At 45.2% G+C, this 19,308-nt stretch overlaps 1 protein-coding gene across 3 annotated transcripts in view; it reads right to left on the bottom strand.

The window, feature by feature from the left end:
* LOC139368765 (bromodomain adjacent to zinc finger domain protein 2A-like) overlaps positions 1–14,022 on the bottom strand; it is a 28,259-nt gene extending 14,237 nt beyond the window's left edge. For 2 of the 3 annotated variants that reach the window (XM_071108082.1, XM_071108084.1), the window contains exons 1-17: positions 13,792–14,022; positions 12,001–12,130; positions 10,084–10,935; positions 6,952–9,189; positions 6,440–6,697; positions 5,934–6,332; positions 5,703–5,763; positions 5,355–5,463; positions 4,875–4,976; positions 4,519–4,744; positions 4,268–4,329; positions 4,088–4,153; positions 3,362–3,994; positions 2,951–3,165; positions 2,713–2,787; positions 2,441–2,618; positions 2,299–2,361 (exon numbers count right to left, since the gene is read on the bottom strand). In XM_071108082.1, coding sequence (XP_070964183.1) covers positions 2,299–2,361; positions 2,441–2,618; positions 2,713–2,787; positions 2,951–3,165; positions 3,362–3,994; positions 4,088–4,153; positions 4,268–4,329; positions 4,519–4,744; positions 4,875–4,976; positions 5,355–5,463; positions 5,703–5,763; positions 5,934–6,332; positions 6,440–6,697; positions 6,952–9,189; positions 10,084–10,935; positions 12,001–12,130 — 5,667 coding nt within the window. In that variant the 5' untranslated portion in view covers positions 13,792–14,022. The remainder of the gene's footprint in view (positions 1–2,298; positions 2,362–2,440; positions 2,619–2,712; positions 2,788–2,950; positions 3,166–3,361; positions 3,995–4,087; positions 4,154–4,267; positions 4,330–4,518; positions 4,745–4,874; positions 4,977–5,354; positions 5,464–5,702; positions 5,764–5,933; positions 6,333–6,439; positions 6,698–6,951; positions 9,190–10,083; positions 10,936–12,000; positions 12,131–13,791) is intronic. The other variant, XM_071108083.1, reaches the window with a different exon arrangement.
* Positions 14,023–19,308: the final 5,286 nt, after the last annotated feature.

The following is a 19,308-nucleotide window of genomic DNA, read 5'->3' as shown; positions in this document are numbered from 1 at the left end:
ATATCACACACATACACACAAAAGTATGTGGACACCCTTTCAAATGAGTGGATTTGTTTATTTCAGCCACACCCGTTACTGACAGGTGTATAAAAATCAAGCACACAGCCATGCAATCTCCATAGACAAACCTTGGCAGTAGAATGGCCTTACTCAAGAGCGCAGTTCATTGTGGCACCGTCACAGGATGCCACCTTTCCAACAAGTCAATTCGTCAAATTTCTGCCCTGCTAGCGCTGCCCCGGTCAACTGTAAGTGCTGTTATTGTGAAGTGGAACCACCTAGGAGCAACAACGGCTCAACCGCAAAATGGTAGGTCACACAAGATCACAGAACGGGACCGCCGAGTGATGAAGCGCGTTTTCAATTTTCACCTAAAATGACATACCCAAATCTAACTGGCTGTAGCTCAGGGCCTGAAGCAAGGATATGCATATTCTTGGTACCATTTGAAAGGAAACACTGAGGTTTGTGGAAATGTGAATTGAATGGAGGAGTATATAACACAATCGATCTGGTCGAAGAAAATACAAAAGACAAAAACCAACACAATAGATCTGGTAGACTACAAAAAAACAAAACAAAAACGTTTTTTCTACCACTATCTTCGAAATGCAACAGGAAGGTCCCAAATTTGGCCATCACTCTGGATGTAATTACGATGGTGTCCACAAGATGGCAGCAGTGTATGTGCAAAGTTTCAGACGGATAACTTGAAGTATGAGCAAACTACATGACATTTAGTGTGAAGTCACCCAGGTACATTTGGGCAAATCGTAAAGGAGACATTTACATTTTTCTGCAAGAATATCGTCAAATCTGTATACTTGGACTTTGATTTAGCTTTCCAGTATTAGTAGCCATATCGTAAATTCAACATTTGCAAAACACCCTGTTTTCATAACTCTCCATATTCTTGTAATTTTTGTCCAAAAGGAAAAGGCTTGCTGTCGCACAAGGTTAGCAGCAGAACTTGGCGACAGAGTTGGGGTTTCCGCATACTCCCGTAAAGCCCAGCTCGTTGGCTATCTAGCTAGCGTTGTTGGTGCTTATTTGACAAAGTTACAGTCAATCAAGTGAAGACCAACCACATAACCGGCGCGCCATGAAGGTGTCGCTATCTGACCAAATTTGGTGTCCTATAGGATATAGTACACTCCTAATTATATAGTGAAGTCGGGTTACGTTCTAGGATCTCGGAGGAATAAATACGAATGTGATTTGACTGGTTGAAACAACATTTCGGGTTAGATTTTCACAGATTTCTTTCTTTGCAAATTGAACGAGTGGAAATACAAAATCAAACGTGCAGGATATGAAAATGTATTTTATCTAACAAAATGACACTTCCATGTTATGTTTGGGACCCTTTGGATGATACAATTCTGAAATCTAGTTCTGATTTAAGTACACATTTCACCTTCAGCGGTGAATTTATCAAACCTATCGCGGTGAAAAAATGTGTTTTGTTGTTAGGAGCTCTCAAACAATAGCATGGCATTTATTCGAAGTAATAGCTACTGTAAATTGGACAGTGCAGTTATATTAACAAGAATTTAAGCTTTCAGCCGATATAAGACACACATGTACCGACATTTGTTGTTTCTCTAAAATCTGATTTATAACTGTCCTGTTGACGGGACGCCTATCCCTACGTTAAGCGTCTGCTGGAGTGGCATAAAGCTCGCCGCCATTGGACTCTGGAGCAATGGAAAGGCGTTCTCTGGAGTGATCAAGCTTCACCATATGGCAGTCTGACGGACAAATCTGGGTTTGGCGGATGCCAGGAGAACGCTACCTACCCTAATGCACAGTGCCAACTGTAAAGTTTGGTGGAGGATAAATAATGGTCTGGGGCTGTTTTTTCATGATTCGCGCTAGGCCCCTTAGTTAGAGTGAAGGGAAATATTAATGCTACAGCATACAATGACATTCCAGACGATTGTTGCAACAGTTTGGGGAAGGCCCTTCCCTGTTACGGCATGACAATGTCCCCGTGCACAAAGCGAGGTCCAGATCTCGGTTTGTCGAGATCGGTGTGGAAGAACTTGACTGGCCTGCCAGTCGACTTGCTTCCATTGCGGCTGAACATCCCCGCAGCAATGTTACACCATGTAGTGGAAAGCCTTTCCAGAAGAGTGGAGACTGTTATAGAGGGGACCAACGACGTGCAGGTGTCCACATACTTTTGGTCATGTAGGGTAACATTTTCCTCAAACAAAACAACTCAGAACTGTGAACACAATTTAGTTACACTGATAGAAAAGACACTACAGAAGAACACAATTAATGCCTTACCTTGGTTAGCTTATCGATCTGCCTCTCCAACTCTGGAATGCTGGCGTTGGTGGGGCTGTCAGTCTGTGGAAAGGACATTTGGTGAGTATAATACAGACATCCTCACCAACACATTGAGATTGACACAAACACACACACGCACTTCACTCAGTTTGGGCTCCTCCTTGGGTGTGCGGCGGCGGCTGCCCCTCTCCATGGGGCCGCCGCTCTCTTCCAGACTGAGGTTCTCCTCCTCTGCCACCCTGGCACTGCGCCTCCTCTCCTCTAGATAGAGCTCCTCCTCAGACCGCCCCGTACGCCGTGCTAGAGCTGCCTTCAGTCTGGGAGATCACACACATAAAGCCCCAGTGATATAACACTCTCCTTCCACAAACTAAAATAAATCTAAATTCAAGGAGCTATGACTGGTCTTACTTGCGCAATTTCCCCTCGATGATCCACTTGTTCTTTCTGTAAGTAGCCCTGTTTTCCAGTGTGTTGTCAATCTCACTGCAATGCAAAACAATACAAACAGGGTTTACTTTAAATGTGGGATATCCTTTCCAGAAGGGGTTTCTTTTGACACATTTTTGCTGTAAAATATATTTGCATCATACTTAGGATATGGTTGTTATTAACTCCTTAGGGAGAAACTGTGTATTGTCATCCTGACCTTATGACAATGTTGCTGCCATTGAGCTCCTCCACCAGGAAGCCCAGGATGGCAGCCTTGGTGTCGGGGTTGAGGGTGAGGAAGGTCTTGGTCCGCAGCACGTTGCACACCTCCATGTCAAAGCCATGGGACTCCAGGAAGATCCTCAGGCCCTCAGACACTGTGCTGCGAGTCAGCTCCAGGTCCACCAGCTTCTCCCCTAGGATCTTCACCGACTAGAGGGAGAGAAAGAGGGGGATTGAAGAAATTGAACTAGGTAAATCTGTTGAACTAGAGTTTACATGTAACATACAGCTAAATACATTTTTTAATTGGTAAACTATAGCTAACAGTAAAATGTCTACATGGAGACAGCGCTTTGTCAAACAAATATTCATGAACAACCATCTCCATACAGTCAACAACACACACCTGGTAGTAGGGTGGCAGGCCTGGGTCGTGTAGTGCGGCCTCCACCAGCTTTATGAGCAGATCCTGGACCTCGCTTTGACTGTCTCCCAGGCCCAGGAGGCCCTCCTGCAGGGTGCTGAGGCTAGGCACATCAGTGGGGATGTGGAGGCCCAGCACCTTGCCATAGCTGTACAGGAACTCCACCACAGTCAGGCAGTGGGAGAAGGCCACACCAGAAAGAACCAAGCCAGGGATCCGAGACAGCTCCGGAAGGGGCTGGTGGTCTGTGAGACACATGTCCTCAGTGGGCTTCTTCAGCTCCTCCAGGATCATCTGCTGTCTCCTCCTCTCCTCCAGCCGTCTCTGGGCCTGGGCCCTCCTCTCCACCTGCTTCTTAGCTGCCAGGGCTGCCTGGGCCGCAGCCTCCGCCTCTGCCTGGGCAGCAGCCAGGGCTTTGGCCTTACTCCTGGCGCCCAGCACCCTTTTCCCCTTGGCCAACCTCTCCTGGTCAGTCTCCACAACCGGTGGCGGCACCTCAACCTTCTTCCTAGGGCCGCGCTTCTTGGGCTCAGGGGCGGGTGGCTGTGGTGGGGCCGGCTGTGAGGCCTCCTGGTCGGCTGGTTCAGCCTTCACCTCCTTGGTCTCCTTGTCCAGCTGAACAGAGGGTAAGAGGGGTTTGTTAAATAGAGTGTGGCCGATTATTGCTTTGGTCAAAAATATATATATTTATATATAAATATGCCTTACCTTCGCTTGCTTTTTCTCCTGTCGGATCTTTTTATTCTTGTTATCCTCCTTTCTTTTCATCCTTGCCTAGAAGAGAGGAATGGAACCATTTGAGTTAAGTGTGTTGGAGACAACCTGGATACACCACCAACATGTAATGTTACAACACGTCTTCAGATTTTGATACTTAGTATACCGAACCTTTCTCTTCATTTTCTTCTTGATTTTGACAAGTTTCTCCTTGTCCTCCTCAGTCAGACCATCTAAAATGAGATAAACACGTTTACATTGGAGACTTCAAAATCCCCAACCTAATTGAAGCTTTTTGATGCAGACAGATTCTACAATATTACATGGCTGATTATTTTGTGCCATTGAATAAGTCTGTACAGGAGCTTACTTTCCAACCAGTGAACACAGACTCATATCGCCAGGCTATGACCTCCACTCACCCTTGGCCTCTAGCCTCTTCAGCATTCTGGCATCCACCTTGCTCAGCAGGTCCACCATCTTGGGTTTGGGCGGCCTCCCGGGCTTTCGGACTGGCCCACCCTTGGTACGACGAGCTCGGGGCCGGGGCATCTCTTTGTCAGGGTTTGGAGGTCGGCCACGTCGGCCTGTGATGGCCATGATCATGGAGGGCACCTCCTCATTGGCCAGTAGGCACCATTTCACTCCCTGGAAGAGATCATATGAAAAGTTTTATGGGAAATGTGTTTTATGATATTACTGACAGTGTGCGTCGAGTTATTACAGTAGGTATTTATGATGAAAAATCTGTCAGCAAATACAATAAATTCACACACACCTCAGTGGAGTCCCTCTCCTCGTAGAAGTCTCCTACGGGCATGCGGGGGCTGAAACTGAAGTGTTCCCTGGTCACAGCAGTGTCCTGGTGCCTGTTTAGATACTGAGGGAGAACAGGATCGTCAGTCAGTGGCATCAGAGCAGAAGAACATGGACAAACACAGGTCATAGGTCACCAAGTCATCCACCCACAGTATGAGCAAATAATGGGTTGATTAAATGCAGCTACAGTTATGCCTGTATGCTAAAAACATGGCCTCTCCATGGTCTCTTAATTTAGATGGTCACAGTCAATCTCTCACCCAAAATAAGTGTCTGTCTGATGTGGTAAATGCCCTGAGGTAAAGAAAACCCATTGTATCAAGGGCTATTTATAGCTGCTGAAGTTCTCTCGTGTATCACACAATAAATTGACAGTAAGATTATGTTGTGCCAAAATGGCTCCTGTGGTGAGGTTTTACTGTAACTCAGGGCCATTTACCTTGATGACTTCAGGAAACTGCTTCATCCTCCTCCCACAGGGGCTGTAGTACCAGGTCTCGCCCTTGAGTCGGTCCTCATTCTTCTTGACCCGGATCTCCCTCCTCCAGCTAAAGCACAGATCAATAGAAAGTCAGTTAAGAACCACATTCAACAGAGTAAAAGCAGCACATAGTATCCATGCAGTGGGCCTAGAATAGAAGGATGACACTGAGGGGTTTTGTATTTATGGGTGAACATAAACCTTCTGCACTTTCCACACACTAGAAGTATTTGGCACAGAGAAAGCCTAATTAAGGGGGACTTCTCGCTCCATAAACTGTATAAATCAGAGTGTATGTATCATTACCCGTGGAGCAGAGGGAAGTAGACCTGCTCCTCTGTTGCTATCCTCCTTCTAGGAGTGTCACCTGTACAAAGAACAAAGATAGTTGAATCAGATCAGTACCAAATGACTCATCCATCAACAATGCCATTGGTTTAGAGTTTATAATCATTGGGTTATAACTATATCTAGTTGAAAAATATGTAACCATTTTTCAATAATTTCCAGTATTAAAGTAGTTTGCTCATTCATTACCCGCAGTGGAACTGTCGTCGCCGTCGTTGACGTTATTGTCATCATCATTGGGTTTAGTGTCAATGTCCATTTTTGCTATTTTGTGTGGCTTCGGCTCCAGAACACTTACTTTCTTGATTCTAACTTTCTTGGGTTTGATCACTGGTGGGGTCTCGCCACTGGTCAGACATGGTTTACCAATGGTAGTGACTGGTCCACTTTGACCAGGAAGTAAGCCTTCAGCAGAATGTTCAGGCTCTCCTGTGGCTGCTACTGGTTCAATCTTCTTTCTCTTTCTAGGTCGTCCCTTTTCCTTGTTCTCTCCTACCTCAAGCTTCTTCCTCCTCTCTACCTTTATCTTCTCTACCTTTGGAGTTTTAATAGCAGACTTCCGCTGGGCTTTCCCAGGGGCCTGCGGAACTGGAGAGTGACAACAGAAATTTCAGAAATCCTTGTTTGTACACTACCTTTTTCAAAATGAATTAGTTACACAGATAAAAAAAAGGGATAAAGAGAAGTTGGTTTACCGGGAATGGAGGCTGCTTGAGTGCGTGGCTTCCTGGGTTTCCTTGGTGTTTTGGTCTTTTGGCCAGTCGTGGGCAGGGCTGGGGCACCTAGGGGCAGGAGCGGGGCTCCAACCAGGCTTTCCACCAGGGCACTGAGCGCCGCTGTGTGCTTGCCTTTATCCATGATAACAGGTGGTGCCATGATGGTAGCAGCACTGGCCTTGGTGCTGGTGGTGCCAGTGGAGTCTGGTCTATCCCAGACCTCCGCCTCACGGTCACCTTCAGACCGTGTCAAGAGGGCATAAGGTTAATGGTCAATGTGTAGCAACATCGAATTAACGGAGTTACTGTTTGTTGACAAAATATGTATTTCCATTGTTGGCTGTGATAATTTCCAAGACCTAACCCACAACTCTTTCTTGCAAAGTTCTAGATTGCCACACATCTTACTTAACAGGAGATTCTGACTCATAAAAATCGAATTAATTACAAAAACATAGGTTGTCATACATCAACTATGGCAAGGATCTTACCTTTGTAGGCCGGGGTTGGTTTGGCAGGGCAATTTGAGCTTGACTGAGAGATGTCATTCTGGGACAAGTCAACACTGGAGTCCTGCATCTTAGAGGTGTTGTTCAGAGAGGACTCCAGCATGGACTCCTTGGTGCTCAGGCAGCTGTCCATGGTCTCCTCTGCCCGAGAAACGTTCTCTGTCTGGGAATCATCCCTAGAGTCCTCCACAGAGGAGAAGCTGCTATCCATTGTAGTGTCTCCAACATGTGATGTTTCCTCCACGTGAGTGCTGTCATCCATGCGAGCGCTGTCATCCACGCGAGCGCTGTCATCCACGCGAGCGCTGTCATCCACGCGAGCGCTGTCGTCAAATAGAGATTTGTTGCCATCTACGCGAGAGCTGTCGTCAAAGCGGGAAGTGTCATCATCCGTGTGAGAGGTATCGTCAAACAGAGAGTTATCACCATCTACGCGGGAGATGTCATCCAATCGAGATGTGTCATTTATGCGAGAGGTATCGTGAAGTCTAGAAGTTTCGTCAAACCGAGAGACATCGTCAAATGACGAGTTGTTACTGACGTCATCTTCCTCAGTGAGGCTGAGGTCTTCCATATGGGTGCTGTCGAGGCGTATGGACTCCGCCTGCAAGGACTCGTCAAAAGACTCATCAACTGTTGACTCATCCGTCACACAGATGTCATCCAGACTTCTCTTCTCCAGGGGAATGTCTGCACCACCCATTGGGGTGGTGTCATTTTTCTCAGCACAAACTTGGTCCCCAGGGGAGTCCTCTTGGTTCTTGGGGTGCAGTGTCGTCCCAGGAATAACCGTGAGGGGTTTGATTGAGTGTTTTTCACATTGACGAGTCAGAGACCCTGCGGAATCAATCTTTGATGATGTTTTGACTCTGTCTGTTTCTACAGAGGGATCCTTCATGTTCCCCATGTACTTCATGTTCCCCATGCATCGCTCCTCTGGCTCTGGGGGAACCATCCGTTTAGGAGCTTGTGGAGGAGCAGGGGCGGATAGTGGAGGTGCAGAAGGTACCTCAAGAGGAGCAGTCATCACTGCAAGAGGCACAGACATCAAGGCAGGTGACTCAGACAATGGAGGATCTCTGGAGGTTTGGGATGTGAGAGGAGGAGGTCCAGACAAAGGTAGAGCTCTAGGGCCTTGGACTGTTAGAGGAGGCATAGACACCTCCTTTGGAAAGGAGGACACTACAGACACAGACACTGCGGGAGGGGCAGAAACTGCTAGGGGACAAGTAGACACTGATTGAGAAAGTGAGGAGGACACTGATATAGAACGTGAACTGACTGCCGAATGAGGCCTGGACACTGCTGAGGGAGGTGCCATGACTGCCACCGAGGGAGTAGACACCGCTGGGGAAGGAGCAGATGCAGACATTGATGACGAAGTCCAAAACATTTCTCGAAGTGCTCCAAATAAAGCAGGGGGAGAAGAAGTCAGAGGAGGTAGTCTGGATCCTTGGACCATCTGTTGAAGAGCGGGGATAGGCACAGACATGGAGTGCGGGAGAGCAGACACCATGGTAGAAGTCGAGACCACTGCAGGAGGTGTAGATGTAGTGTGAGCAGTCTGATGTGCCACAGACACTGGGGGACGAGCACTGACTGGATTGGGAGCAGACACAGATGGAGGTCTAGAGGATTTGTCCAGTAAAGGAGAAAGAGCAGATGGCTTAGGAGGAGGTGCAGACAATGAGGAGGGAGGTGATACGACTGATGGAAGTGTGGACACAGTCACTGGAAAAGGTCTTAGGCCTTGTAACATCAGAGGAGGCGACGACAGCCTGGGAGGAGGCCCGAGCACAAGGGGAGAAGGAGCAGAGGACACAGGAGGAGCTGAGTTTCGGGGAGGCGTAGAAGTAACGGAGGAAGATGAAACAACAGGAGGCCCTGAGGCACTCATATGAGCCATAGACACTGCAGGAGGTGCAGAGACCTTAGGAGGGGTTGCTGCCTTAGCTGAAGGAGGTGTGGAAACCACAGGGGGAGGCGCCGACATCGAGTGTGGAGGCTCAGGCAGCGCAGACTCCCTCGCTAAGGTAGTCATTTCATGGTGGTGGGCCATTGGCTGCTTGGAGCGCTGGCAGTAGTCACTGGTGGGCCCCATGGGAGGTCCAGGGGGCTTGGGAGGGTAGCTGTCGCTTTTAGGCAGCCGCTGGGCGACAGACGCCCTCTCCATCCCATTGTAGCCTTTATCCACATCCTTAAACGCTTCACTCATCCGCCCTAGGGAACACAACACGTCAGACCATTAGAAATGACAAGAACAAAACACAGCAGCGGCAAGGCAATTCAAAGGAGGGAATCTGAAGAGCAGATGGAGCTTTTATAAAACACCTTGTCGACAATCTTATGCATGCCAGCATTCCACTTCAGTGAGATGACAATAAATATATTGCCTGTATGAAGGGCCAGGAGTTTTTCGCTATGTATTGTGGTGCACACTAAATTGGAGGTGAGCTACACCCAACTACAGTGGTTGAGAATCAGGAAATATGTGAGGTGAGATTTACAACATGATTTCTCTCAGGAGATACAGGCCAGGGTCCAAACCAGGAAACAAGTAAGGTTCTCTGACATGGAGAGCTAACTACAGTCAAACAGGAACAATGAATGACCTATAGATAAGCCTACATCTCGAACCACTGCAAGAGGTGACTTTCCTAAACTTTTTGGGACTTGTCCATACTGTAACCTGTGTTAGAAGGAATCCAGTTGACACATCCTTATTCCTTTCCACAAAAAATGTCCTCTCGTCAGAAAATGTCTCTTATCAAGCTGAGATGACAGAATATGCAAACACAGTTTCAGTTCTGTCATGGAAACAGTTGACAGCGTTGACATTAAAAAAAATCTGCTTAGTGAATTCAATTACTGACAGCTGAGACACTGATTAGTAAATTAGCAGATAAGGCCTAATTGAAAGAGTTGAGTCATTGAAAAGAAAAATTGCTTTGAAACAGGAATTTCAAACACTTGTGATACATGCCGCTGTTTCTACAGATACTGTATTTAGCGACCACAGAAATATGAAAATGAAACACTTCTTCTGTGCTATAAAAATAGAAGGGGTTAGGTTACTCAGAAGACTTGAAACCTGTGTAAATATGTGCATCTCACCTTGCATGACAGCCGGCATCGCTACAGAACCCCCATGGGGACTCCTCTCCCTGGTCTGGCTCTGGGGCGATCCACTATCCGCCATTGTCGAGGGTGACATCATGGGGACAGAAGACACCGCCATGGGGAGGGGGCTGCCTGTGCCCCCCCGGCCCATCTGGTGTTGCTGGGGGCTTCCCCGTGGAGGGGTGAAATTCTGGGAGGTAGGGGGCATCATTTGAGCCTGAGGTTGTGGAGCGGGAAGAGGTGGGTGCTGGGGATGATGCTGGTAGTAGGGAATCCCGTTGGACACCATGCTGTAGTGCTGAGGTTGCTGCTGCTGCTGGTGGTGGTGTTGCTGTGTCTGTTGGTGAGGGGGTGGCTGTGGAGGCTGCTGCTGGTGATGCTGTGAGGGCGCAATCCCAGGGTGCACCTGGCTCTGGTAGGCCCCGTACACGCTGTGCGAGTTATACCCCATTGCCATGGCTGTGCTGCTCTGCTGTTGCCCCGGGTTAACCCTGTTCCAGTACTGGCCCCCTGTAAGATTCATGTTTGGGGGTGGCACCACGGGGGGCTGACGGGACCCAGGCATGCCCCCGTTCAGTTGGTACTGTCCGTGACTCTGGAAATGCTGCTGGCTCTGTTGCTGCATCACCCCAGTGGGAGGCTGCTTCTGGTGCATGCCATGCCCAGGAGACAAGCTCATGGCTGGGCTGTATTGTGGCTGTCCTCCCCACAGGTAGTCGTAGCCCATGCTACTCTGGTGGTGGTGGTTGTTCATATGAGGGTATGGGGCTGTTGGAGTTTGGGAGCCAGACACACTGGACCCAATTACAGTAGTGCTGCCATTCACATTCATTTCGCCGTTCATATCTGCAAAGGTGGTCAGGGACAAGAGTAAGAGAAGACAGGTCAGATAATTCATTTTTCAGAGTGTTCAATTCACACATCATGCATCCTGCACAATCATAAATTCTCTAGAAAATTTGAGGTGTGAGGTTACATTAATTAATTGCTTATGTACCAAAAACCTTCTCTAGAGTTAGATACAATCTCTTGCTCATTATAAGGTGTGAAAAGACTGGGGCAGAGCGATATTCATTTAAATCAGTTATTGATATACACTTAAATATATAAAAACGCAACATGCAATAATTTTAACATTTTTACTGGGTTACAGTTTATAGGAAATCACTCAATTGACAAATTCATTAGGCCCTAATCTGTGGATTTCACATGACTGGGCAGGGGCGCAGTCATGGGTGGACGTGGTCCCACCCACTCGGGAGCCAGGCCCAGCCAATCAGAGTTAGTTTTTCCCTACAAAACAGCTTTTTTACAGACAGAAATACGCCTCAGTTTCATCAGCTGTCCGTCCGGTGGGCTGGGTCTCAGAAATCCTGCAGGTAAAGAAGCCAGAGGTCCTGAGGCCAGTTGTGAGGCCAGTTGGACATACTGCCAAATTCTCTAAAACGACGTTGGAGGCAGCTTATGGTAGAGAAATGAACATTAAATTATCTTGCAACAGCTCTGGTGGACATTCCTGCAGTCAGCATGCCAATTACTGGCTCCCTCAAAACTTCAGACATCTGTCGCATTGTGTTTTGTTACAAAACTGCACATTTTCGAATGGCCTTTTATTGTCCCCAGCACAAGGTGCACCTGTGCAATGAACATACTTTAACCAGATTCTTGATATGCCACACCTGGCAGGTAGATTGATTATATTGGAAAAGGATAAATGCTGCCTAACAGGCATGTAAACAAAAATAGTGCACAACATTTGAGATAAATGCGATTTTAGTGTGTATGGAACATATCTGGGATATTTTATTACAGCTCATGAAACATGGGACCAACACTTTACATAGTGTTTATATTTTTGTTCACCATAGAAATAGAGGCAGAGTAAACACAGAAAATTGGGTCTGTACTCACTCTTCTCCTGCTGAGGGAAACTCATGGAGGACCCATTGGTATAGACAGAATCCCCTGAGGAGAGTTTCAGTCCTGAGTTAACAGACACAGTGGAGTGGGTGCCATAGTTGAAATGGTTGTTCGCCTCCATCTGAAAAACAGGTAGCAAAGACAACAAGTCATGAAGAAAAACAATAAATAAACCAGGAAAAAGTATTTGACCCTGCACATCAAATAAATAATATTTTTTTGAATAAATAATAAATCATCTATCTAGATCCATACACAAACATGCATTGTTACAACTGCAGGCGTTGGCAAGCCTGAAGATGGCTATGAATGATGACACGTTGAGGACGACACCACAAACGTTGCACTCCTACAACATGTCGCAGTTAGAGCAGCAGATGGGATGCTCTGGCCAGCACACTCATGGACAATGAACGCCACGTTAAAGCACAGCGAATCCGTTTTGACAGCGGGGGAACAACAATATTTTGGTCTGCGAGACATGTTATCAAAAAATCTAGGTATACATTGAAAAAGGTATATCGTGGTTTTCAACAAGTAGCTACATATTGTACAGAACGTCTGCCTATTCGTAAACCCAACGTTTAACTGCGTTTGTCAACATCCATCCCACGATAAACGCATAATATTAGCATTAAGAGCTAACTAACACTAGCTAGCTGAAAACATTGGTTTCATTAAGCTATGCTAGCTCGATAGTTCACCACAAATCTTGGCAATGTCACAAATATATATTTAATTGCAATTTGAAAAACAGACAACTTACGTAGTTAATCATTTATTAGCTAATTTCTAACGACAGAAAATTAGATTCGGTTGTCATTGCTTACTAGCAAGGCTTTCTGCTACACGTGACCATGCGCTGTTGCTGATATCGCCCCTCTGCATAGACCTGAATCTCTCATCCAATACTCAACTTGTCAGCAAACTAGCTATAGCAGTCTTTCATGATAGCGTGTCATGGTTACACTAGCTCGCTATTTAACTTGTCCAGTTGAAGTTGATGAGCTAGCTAGAAAACAAACCATACCGCTATTCAGTTGTTTATTAAAACTCAACGAAAACAAAAGGGCTCCACGTTAGTGCTTGTAGTGGAATTGAAGAAGAAGCGGCACGAGCGGAATCATAAACATGTTTCGTTTTGTTATAGTTCATATATTGACTAGTTAGCTAAATTAGCTTTCATTCAAAACTCGCCACCAGATGGTTAACGTGATATCCAACTAACGGTAGGCCTACTGTAAGCTATCTAACGTTATCTAGTTAGCAATACGGGGCTAGGTTAGCATCTGATTTGATATCTTTCTAACGTTACTGTACACTGCATCAAAAACAATCATCCAATGAGTTCGTTAGTGAGATGTAACTACATTTAACACAATCGGGCGATTGTAGAATTTGCTGATCGTTTCAACATATCATTTGACACCTCTAGGCCCTTATTAGATCATGCTAAATTCAAGGTTATTGACAATAGCGTCACTAGTAATCAACAACAGACATTAGCTACAACGCTGAGTAAAACTAGTTAATAATAGTCACAGCGGGTCTGTGCTCATAACCATTTGTGATGATAACTAAAACATATAGAGTAATAACATCAGTTGTCTTGGAGTATCGTTTTTGTTTACGTTCTTAAAACAGTGGCTGCTTCTCTTTTGTTAGCCACCAAGCTAATAAACGCACATTGTTTTCGCTGTATTCGCCTGAGATAGTGAGGCAGCATCATCCTCCCTCACACACTCAAAAGTTTGACATAGAATGTAATTAAAACTGACTAACCTTGTAATCCTTGGATTTCAAAGACACTGATGTCTTTGATCATCCGAGTGAACAAATATGGTTGAAGTAGGTACAGGCTATGTAAATAAAACAGGTACAGTATTCGCTAACCTTTGGGTTTCAAATGAGCAAACATGGCTGGTGTTTGAGCGCAGCCATGATCACAGAAGAGAAAGAAATCGAGCCGAAAGAGGAAGTGAATGGTTACGAGATGGCGGATAAATAAAGATAGTTCACTCAAGCCGTTTACCATTGAAAAATATGGTCAGTTCTTCTCTACTTAAAGGGGTGGGTCTCCCTTAGACACCAATGCAAAAGCAGCTGGGTCTGGCCTACTTAGTTCATTGACTTTAATTTAACCAGAAAATAACAGAGAGTGGGGTGTCTCGCTTCCTCTTTCGTCTCTGGAGTTTACACACTGGGGAAGCCTGGGAAGCTCTGGGTCCTAGCACCGGAATAGCACCATATTAGGATAATTGTCATCTGATGTCGGCAATGACCTATGCAAACCCTGGATTGCAGATGCTGTGTATTGGCCATTCAAATACTTTAAAGCCACCGGTCGGACATATTGGCAATCCCCAGAAGCAGCTGTCTTAAAAAAAGTATTAATGGAATTGTAGAGAACAAAATTAAGTATTTACGTATTTTTGTTATTGTAGTGGGACAGTAACATTAATCATCTAATAAAATATATACTTAAAATAAAATGTTTTTATGTTTTGATCATTATTTTATGTTTAGCTCACATTATTTAAAATTATGCATTAAGGTGTCTGTAATATAATAAAACGTGGCAAAAACGAATGTAGACAATAAATGCCTTTCTATAGCTTCCAAAATATTTTTTTTACGACAGTGGGGGAGTGCCAAGATGGAGGACTGTGTCTTCAAGACAGCGCCCCCAAAAAAGATATCTAGTGTATATATAAATAATTGGATGTAGGGCCTACATGTACTTGTAGACTACACACAAAAATACAGGTATACTATGTAATAAAGAATATGCACGAATTTGAGTGCAATCACAGATCAATGGGGGAAATTACTGCAAATACTTTCCTGTATTGTCTCAAATTTCAACCAACTGAAGAACAAACCACGCAAACAACCGGTAGAGTAAGTTTAAATAGAATTTTATTGAACATTCTGGCTTGTAAGGAACATTTACACGATTTTGCAGGCATTAGTTTCAAAGCTATATACCAATGAATTTTATATTACATCCTGATTAATCAGACTAACCCTCATTCAGCTTAATCTGGATTATGTTTTTTTAACATCTCATGTGCAGCTCACCTGCCGCAAAACCAATTGCCCTCTGGGACAAATAAAATGTAAACTTGAAGAATGTCTCAATTATAGATACATCATGATATTAGTTTGTACCATTAGGGATATGGTCTCTCACATCACATGGTTCTTGTGTTGAGGGCGTGCAAATTCAGCAGCTCTGCTACTTTGAAAAAACTCTTACACCGCCACAAATGTTAACCTATTCATTCCCCATTTCATTGTTATAAAGTCTAACATTTCAAGGTAAAATGTTTACTTAATTACATTTATGTTTTGATGTTGTAATATTGTGGTATACTCTCTCCTACAATACATTTGGCAAATTCTCATATTAAAAACACAGATTCTATGAAAGGAATAGAATCATAAAACACGGGACGAGATGTTAAAAACTGTCCATTGTGCCAATAGATGGAATGCACTCGCATGAGATTTGCCGTGATGTTGACAGAGTGGCATGGGAGGTTTATTTCTTAGACTGGGTTAAGATGTCAATTTTGGGACACATCCTCAGTAGTGTGCCTTCGAATCAGTGGGTGTTTCGGCCTTTAATCACTAAACACTCTCATCAAAGGTGGCCAGCTAAAGGGTGATCAAGCCTTAGCTTGTGTCCCATGCCCAATTAAGATGTCCCACGGGACTATGCAAGGCAGGGGCGTCCTCTTCCCTGAGCCAGTCCTACAGCTGACCGCATACCTCATATGCCCTCCTCAAGTTGGAGGGATCTGAATTGGGTTCTCAGGTGGGGGTGGGGGGTCATGAAGTTATAGCCCAGCAAGGGTCCTTCCGTTTGATCCAGATCCACTGGCTGCCTCTTTCAGCTGCTTGAGAAACTGCTCTGACGGTCTGCCGCAGAGCCTGTTCATGGATTCCAAGTTCTTTCAGCAACCTGATGGTGGAAGAAGCCACGAATCCTCTGCATCCCACTTCAACTGGCCAGACTTTTGCATTCCAGCCACGCTGAGTTGCGTCTGCTGCCAACTCTGTGTAACGCAGTTTCTTACGCTCGTAGGCCTCTTCAACAGAGTTTTCCCACGGGACTGTGAGCTCTATGATGTACACAGCCTTTCGTGAAGGGAACCAGAGTACCATGTCTGGCCTAAGGTTGGTAGAAGCAATCTCAGGTGGAAAAATTAGTTGCTGGCCAATATCGACAAGCATCTTCCAGTCCCGGGCCATGGCTAGGTGTCCAGTTTCTGGCTTTGTAGGAGGATACTTGGGCCTTTTCTGTCCCTCCCGGATGAATGTTGTTGTTTTGACGGGATTGCTTGTTTTTGGAGGTAATGAATTGGTTGCACTCCTCTTGGTCTCAAGTGCTGCAGCCAGGCTCTTGAGGACCTGATTGTGCCTCCAGGTGTAGCGGCCTTGTGAGAGGCTGGTCTTGCAACCTGTCATTATATGCCTGAGAGTCGCTGGAGCTGGGCAGAGGGGGCAGGTCGAGTCCTCGCCATACCATTGATGTAGATTTTTTGGTGATGGAAGCACATCATAAACAGCTCTTATGATGAAGCTGATGTTGCCAAAGCTCACTCCAGTTGATCTTTCTCCTCTCCAGGCCTTCCCACCGCGTCCATTGCCCTTGTTTAGCAAGAGAGACAGCCTTTGCACTTCTTGCAGTCTCCTCCTGTCTGCGCACCTCCTCGACCACCAGCTTCCTACGTTCAGATGCTGTTGCCTTATGGAACGTTGGTTTGCTTGCTGCCAGGCCAAAGCCTCCTCTTCCATGCTGGATATTCCCCACAATGTCTTGGTGTCTCAGGGCTGATGTTGCTTGCTGCACAGCCTTGGATGATGTCCATTTCCGTCCAGTTTGTAGGGGAGGTGCAGCCTTGCTAATGGTCTGGTCTTTGGAGTCCTTCAATGTCATCTGAAGTCTTACTTTAGAGCACTTGTACTCCTCCGTTAGACTTGTAAGAGGTAGTTCAAGGACCCCTTTGCCATAGAGGCCGATGTTACTCAAGCATCGTGGGACACCCAGCCATTTCTTCACATATGAGGTAATGGTTCGCTCCATCTTCTCCACTGTTGTTATTGGGACCTCATAGACGGTGAGTGGCCACATTACACAGGGGAGAAGTCCAAACTGTAGGCACCAAAGCTTGAGCCTCCCAGGCAGTAGGGTCTTGTTGATGTTCTCAAGACCGTCGGCGATGTCCTGCCTTACTTGCTGCACTTGATCTTTATCCCGGAGGCTTTCGTTGTACCATCTACCCAGGCTCTTGATGGGTTGCTCAGACACCGTTGGTATCGGGTCATCTCCAATGCAGAACCTCACATCTTTAAGCTGTCCCTTGACTATGGAAATGCTTCGAGATTTGCTTGGCTTGATTTTCATCCGGGCCCACTTGATGTTATCCTGCAGTTTTGCAAGTAGCCGCCTGGTGCATGCTGCAGTGGTGGTCAGTGTAGTCATGTCATCCATGTATGCTCGGATAGGTGGGAGACGGAGCCCTTCCTTAGTTCTCTCACCGCCGACCACCCATCTCGATGCTCTGATGATGACTTCCATGGCCATAGTGAAGGCCAGAGGAGAAATTGTACAGCCTGCCATTATGCCTACTTCCAAGCGCTGCCATGTTGTTGTGAAGTCAGGTGTTGTGAAACACAATTGCAGGTCTTGGAAATAGGCCTTTACCAGTGTAGTGATGGGTTCTGGTACGTGGAAAAAGTTGAAGGATTCCCAGAGGAGTTCATGGGGAACTGAGCCAAAGGCATTGGCCAGGTCGAGGACGATGACATAGAGGTCTCTCTTGTCCTTCTTAGCTGTTTGGATCTGGTGCCAAATCATACTAGTATGTTCCAGGCAACCAGAGAAACCAGGAATGCCTGCTTTCTGTACAGACGTATCAATGTACTTGTTCCTTTCCAGATAAGTGGACAGCCTCTGTGCTATTATACTGAAAAAGATCTTATAGAACTATAGTGGGGCAAAAAAGTATTTAGTCAGCCACCAATTGTGCAAGTTCTCCCACTTAAAAATCTTGCTTGTTTGTAGGTGACCAAATACTTATTTTCCACCATAATTTGCAAATAAATTCATAAAAAATCCTACAATGTTATTTTCTGGAATTTTTTTCTTCTAATTTTGTCTGTCAAAGTTGAAGTGTACCTATGATGAAAATTACAGGCCTCTCTCATCTTTTTAAGTGGGAGAACTTGCACAATTGGTGGCTGACTAAATACTTTTTTTGCCCCACTGTACCTGCTTTCGAGGATTATATAAATTTGAGTGCAATACAATTCATGGGAAGATAACCGTTTGCAGGTGTTTCTATTTATTAATTTCACTTAACATATTGTTAGCTGGTCTACTTTTGAACTCAACAGGCATTCTACACACCTTATCATTGTGCAAAACATTGTGCAACACACTTTTTATAAGGACTATCCCAATCCAGCAGCAAAAAAACTGCCCTTTAGGAGAAAGTAAGTTACACAAGACTAAACATATTCTGTAGTCTTCAGATTGCCAGCTTCATTTCATAATAAAATGGGCACATTCAGAAAAAGCATAATAATAATATCAAACTCTGTGTTGCTTTCTAAAGAGAAAAATAATATTTGTTCCTAAGAACAGGATGTTTGAACAGCTTCCTCATTAAGCCCTTTCATTGAATGGGGCCCCATGTTATCATCTTTATTGTCGAACCCTTTCAACATGATAACCCTTATTTTCTCGCAATTCGTAATAATTTTCCACAGCACAACTGCTTAATTATTCTAATTCAATACCGCAGACAAAGGATGGCTCAAGGACCCAATGGGATGTCCCCTGGAATCATTAAAGCGCAAATGGTGTCTGGTCAGAATGCAGCTACAGGAAGTGATGCTGAGTTGAAAGGGTGTCATTTAATTAATAAACAATAAAAAATACCCAGACAAATGAAATTGTATGTAGTGCCATGTACTACAATAACAATATTACATTATAGTAACAGAAACCACATTTCCCCATTCACACTGGAACTGCACGCAGTAGGCGGTTTATTATATGGACCTGTTCTCGTTTTATTGTAATCAATTTGGCATATAATGATTGTACACAAACTCTATTGACATTGAATGGTTTTTGTACAAACATCATTCTCGGTGGCCATCTTTCAGCCTTTCCTCTTGTAGCAGGTGGTCATCCGCATCTCGGAAGTGATGTCAATCTCTATTATTTCATAAAAAATAAAATGTCCAACTTTCATACTGAAATAACAGATTATTTTGATAACC

The sequence above is a fragment of the Oncorhynchus clarkii genome, chromosome 16 (genome assembly GCF_045791955.1).
Source record: "Oncorhynchus clarkii lewisi isolate Uvic-CL-2024 chromosome 16, UVic_Ocla_1.0, whole genome shotgun sequence".
NCBI lineage: Eukaryota > Metazoa > Chordata > Actinopteri > Salmoniformes > Salmonidae > Oncorhynchus > Oncorhynchus clarkii.
Note: the sequence above shows the minus strand (reverse complement) of the source record. Positions and strands in the feature narration are given on the sequence as shown.